This window comes from Brassica napus, chromosome C1 (assembly GCF_020379485.1).
Source record: "Brassica napus cultivar Da-Ae chromosome C1, Da-Ae, whole genome shotgun sequence".
Lineage (NCBI taxonomy): Eukaryota > Viridiplantae > Streptophyta > Magnoliopsida > Brassicales > Brassicaceae > Brassica > Brassica napus.
In genome coordinates, this window is record NC_063444.1 from 23,026,333 (window position 1) to 23,031,419 (window position 5,087).

General features: G+C 34.5%; 1 protein-coding gene and 1 long non-coding RNA gene across 2 annotated transcripts; one reads left to right on the forward strand and one right to left on the reverse strand.

The window, feature by feature from the left end:
* The first annotated feature begins 3,079 nt into the window (after positions 1-3,079).
* Positions 3,080-3,811, forward strand: LOC106385343. The gene is made up of 2 exons (XR_001277168.3): positions 3,080-3,351; positions 3,435-3,811. It is a non-coding gene; the product is annotated as an uncharacterized LOC106385343 (long non-coding RNA).
* A 314-nt stretch (positions 3,812-4,125) lies between these two features.
* Positions 4,126-4,566, reverse strand: LOC111201753. The gene has a single exon (XM_022694048.1). The coding sequence runs from the start codon at positions 4,564-4,566 to the stop codon at positions 4,126-4,128; it is 441 nt and encodes a 146-aa protein (XP_022549769.1).
* Between the last annotated feature and the right edge of the window lie 521 nt (positions 4,567-5,087).

A 5,087-nucleotide genomic window follows, 5' to 3' on the forward strand; every position in this document is an offset into this window, starting at 1 on the left:
ACGTATTAAAGGGTGGGTTTATATGTTTAGAAGCTTTCTTGTCTTCTTATGTGGTTAAATCAAGAAATCAATAGATTTAATTCGCCATACGTATGTTGGTCTATTTAAATTGTTAGACAAATAATAAAACGGGTTCGGTTTAATTTAATTGTAAGACAGTCGAGATAATTTTTTTAGTTCGTGGTCCAAAAATATGCAGTGGCATAAAATGTAATTATTCTAGTAAACTAAGCATTCATTAATAAGATTTATGAGAATAGCCGGTGATACACCTCAACTTTGTACTATAAGTTACAACTCAAGTAATGCTTCATAGTTCAAGCCTTGTGCATGTGAATTTATAGAAAAATTATTTAAGAAATATCGTATGGAAAAATAAAATTTATAGTCTTAATCGAATAAATATTTTTGGTCCTTAAACAATTTTTTAAAACATTTTGTTAATCACGTAATTTGTTTACTGATGAGTTGATCTCATTTAAAAAAATATTTTAGGTCGAAAAATCACTTATCGCATAAGAACCTAACGTTTTGGCCAAAAATCTCAGGCTTGCTATTTGGTTACAATGAAACTATGTCAGCTCGGTTTTATATCATCATTTAGCAATTTTAAAAGTTAATTATGGTTATGAGAGGTTTACGTTCACGTGCCAATCCTATCTATCTTCAATATTTTTCTCATTTTTGTGTCATTTTTTTTCATTTTGGTTATTGTTCGATATAAATATTTTTTTGAGTTCGTTTTCATTTCGTTATTTTGTTTTGGCCTGAGATTTAGAAAATGTTTAAGATTTAAAATTATTAAAGAGATACTTATTTAGGTTAAGATGCACGCCTTGAGCAGAATAAATATTACTTATTTTATATTTTTCTACATATTATGAAATAATAAAATAATAATTATATATTAAATAACTAAGAAATCATTTCCTATTATGTAATAAATTGGCGTGCGCATATAAATTAAACGACCGCTCTTGTTTATTCGCAATTATTTTAGGGTAAATAAATCAAAACAATCAATCATATGTGGAAGCAAAAAACAAGCTTTTGCTTTCATCCAAGAACGCCTACAGAGCCGCATAAACTCTTGGTCTGCGAAACTTCTCTCCAAAGGCGGTAAAGAGGTCTTGATAAAATCAGTAGCGCAGGCACTCCCGACCTATGCTATGTCATGCTTCCTGCTACCTCAAGAAATTATCTGGAAACTTACAGGCGCAATATCTCGGTTCTGGTGGAGCACAAAAGATAACAATCGGGGGCTTCACTAGATTGCATTGCAAAAGATTTGTATGCCTCGAGAAAATGGAGGATTAGGTTTCCGAGACTTCAAAAACTTCAATCTCGCATTACTTGCGAAGCAACTCTGGAGACTTATACACTATCCAAATTCTCTCTTAGCAAGAGTCCTCAAGGGCAGATACTTCCGACTCTCTAATCCAATTGATAGCAACAAGGCAAATAACCCTTCTTACGTATGGAGAAGCCTAATGACGGCTCAACCTCTACTGTCAGCGGGTCTTCGAAAGACGATCGGAACGGGACAAATTACTCTGGTCTGGGCTGACCCATGGGTCCCAACGACACCGGCACGGCTGGCTTTACCCTGCGGACCATCCTTCAACCCCGCGCTTCGTGTCAGTGATCTGATCGACCCCAACGACCTTCCCCTCATACGAAGCCTAAAGCCCACCCGCTCCGATCGCGGTGATAGCAACTGCTGGGCCCATACGAAATCTGGATCCTACTCCGTAAAAACTGGCTATACTCTAGCAATGGAAATGATGGAGTGCCCAGAAACAAAACCAGTACTTGAGCCTAGCTTCACAATCCTCCAAGCCAAAATATGGAAGCTTAAGACTACAAAAAAAGATAAATCACTTTATTTGGCAAGCTCTCTCAAACTGCGTACCGGTCTGTAGCTCACTCTCTGATGTAATTGTGTAATTTATTTTATAATACATAATTAAACAAAAATGATAGAAAGTATACATATTGTTAGTAAATCTTTATTATTTAAAATCATTAATTGTCATATATATCTTGATCACATTAGGTAATTCCGTAGGTTTTATTTAAGGAAAGAATATATAATAATTTCAATTTGATAAATGAATGATCTATAATGGACATAACAATTTAATTTTGGACTAACAAAATTCTCAATTGATTCTCAAGCCGCCACATAAGCAAAATTAGCATTCTAATTATGTGACAACTTAGCAAGGTTCTTTTTTAATTATTACAAACTTGAAGTTACATATTTTCAAATGTTCCTCAATTAATATATAAGGGATGTACAATGGTTTCAAACCTCCCCATATTCAACACCTTTTTTTTTTCTATTTTTAACATTCCACGTCATCTTCTCTCTCTTCCAGCTCATTTATTCAACACCCACTTCAATCTACACTTCTACAATGATTTGTTTTAAAAACTTCAACACCCTACCCCACAACTCTTAATTCATATTTTTTTTTACAATTGACTTAAAAAATAAAATAGCATAACTTTTAATAATATTTATTTTGAATTATTATACTTAGCTTAATTTTTAAATAATACCAAAATTTGTATTAATAAAACAATCAAAATTAAGAATATATTTATTTATTTAAGTAAGATATTTACTAATTTTTTTAAGACAATAGTTGAGTAAGAAAATATTTATTTTAAAACAATCAAAATTAAGAACATATTTATTTTTTAAGTAAGAAAATAGTTGATTATAATGAAAAATGACGTTTTTTCTGTATCCAAATGAAATGAGCGTAGTTTCTATTTATAAATTAAAAAATCTTGAATTTTGATATAAATTTTATATTTTTTAAAAAAGTTTTATTATATAATAAATGTGTTTGAATTATTGGGTGAAGATAAAAAAACAAAAGAAATATGCACAGCCAATCAGAACACAACATTTAAATCTTATCCAGATTAAAAAAAAGTGATAAAACCAGCGTGCGTACATACACGCGCTCACCTTTTATGTCCAATCAGAAGGCGACACGTAGCATCGCTAGACCACAAAAAAAAAGTTGAATCTGTTGAAACTTGACAACAGGTGTTTATGTCACATAGATAAGCCAAATTTATCAACTCCCTTATATAATGGTTTCAACTGTTGAAAAGTGTTTTCAACGTCTAAGAAGGGGATTGGATGACAACCAACCAATGATTAAATAAAACGTCATCAGTTGTAACTTGTAAGGAAAGCTCTCTAGATGGATAGCCTAATCTGCGAACCCGCTCTAGCTTGTGAGCTCAGAGAGATAGGAGAGAAAATATCTTACGGATGATTGAGTCGGTCATGGCCGTACGTCTATTTCTGCTCCTCGACGGCATTACTCCGTAATCTCTATGTTTTCTCTCTGCTCTGTTGATTTGGTAATCAAGTTTCTGTTCTGTAATTATATCAACTTCATAATTTGCAGAGTAGTGTCCTGCACCGAGCACGGAGGAGGGAGTGAGCTGCTTCCATTATGCGTCTCGCCGCGCTTTTCAGCCTCAACGTCTCAACAATACTGCAGGGTACTGTAGCTTCTTTTTGTTTCTTCATCGAATGACAAATTGATTTTGAGGTTATTGTCTGTGGTTTTCCTTCGACGTGAAACTTGCGCTTTCTTGTTCTGAGATTATAGGTTTTGAATAGCTAATCCATAGTGCGTTAGTACTTGGTCCTATACTAACGATGCAATGTATTTCTTATCAATGTGAATGTTAACTCTAGTGCAACGTGAATGTTTCTTGATTATATAGAGCACTTTATCAGTGAACCTTGGAAATCTTAAAGTTCATTTCTTTTGAATTATTGATAGCGTAAAAAACGATGACTTTGGTCCTGCGTTGTTCGCCGATGTTAAGGTGTTTGTTTAATATTTGTAAGAGTGTGATTTGAGTCTGAATTTCTTGTCGCTTTGAGATTGTGAGTATGCATGAAAGTATCTGCCACCCTTCACCTGTAGTAAAATGCAGGAGATGTCATTTCTTTTGCTAAATTGTAAATATCATTAGAACGAAAAGAAGATTTTACAAGAGCAAGATCTTAAGTTTGAGCCATCTTGGCAAAAAGAAATAAAAAACAAGATGGATCACCATTTGACTAAAACATTAACACAGAGATGATCATTTCAGCCAGCAAGCCATGAGCGAACGGAGTTGCTTCCTATGCTTCCTTGCTGAAATAATGTTTCTCATCTCCTTATCGACAAAATAGAACACTGATGCAGCATGGAGTGAGATTTGGTTGTGGATCAAATTGTTTCTTTGTTTCCAAAGATGAAAGATGACCGTTTGAGTAGCGAGCTTCCGCATGAGCTTCAGCTTCGCAGGCACAGCAGCTCGTATCCATGATAGTAGTTCTGACCAATCCGTAAAGCTTGACACTGGAGGATGGCATCTGACGAAGACCTCTCTCCAAACATCAAGGCTGTACTCGCAACGCAGGAACATGTGGTCTCTGGATTCTATGCTTCTCGAACAAAAGGGGCACTCCGTAGCAATGGTCATTCCCCAAGCCGCTAGCCTGTTCCTTGTAGGCAACCTGTCATAGTTGGCCATCCACATCGTGAAAGAGTGTTTGGGAATCGCTCACTTGAACCATACAACATCGTGCCAGTCCACTTCCTCTTGTCTTGGCCGTAAAGTCTCCCATGTCGTTGGCAGGAGATGCCCTTAACATTTCAAGACATTTGGATGAGACTCATCTCTTTTTGTTTTCTTCATATTTTGTACGCACATTTATATCACATTTTGTTGAAAAAACATGAATTGGCTTATATGGAATTTCCTTGGAGGGGATATCTGAAAAGGGGATATACGAGAGCATCTCTAATGTAAGACTCTATTTTTCTTCTAAAATACAGTAAAAGAGATAATTAAGTAAAATTGCTCCAACCTAATTTTATATCTCACTTAATGGAGTAATGAACAAAAAAAAAATTACTCTATTTATGGAGTGAGACATAGAGTTGGGTTGAAACATTTCTTATTACATAATTTATTTTACTCTATTTTAGAGTAAAAAATGGAGTGAGGTTGGAGATGCCCTGAAATACAACAGTGAGTATTTAATTAAAAAGGAATAT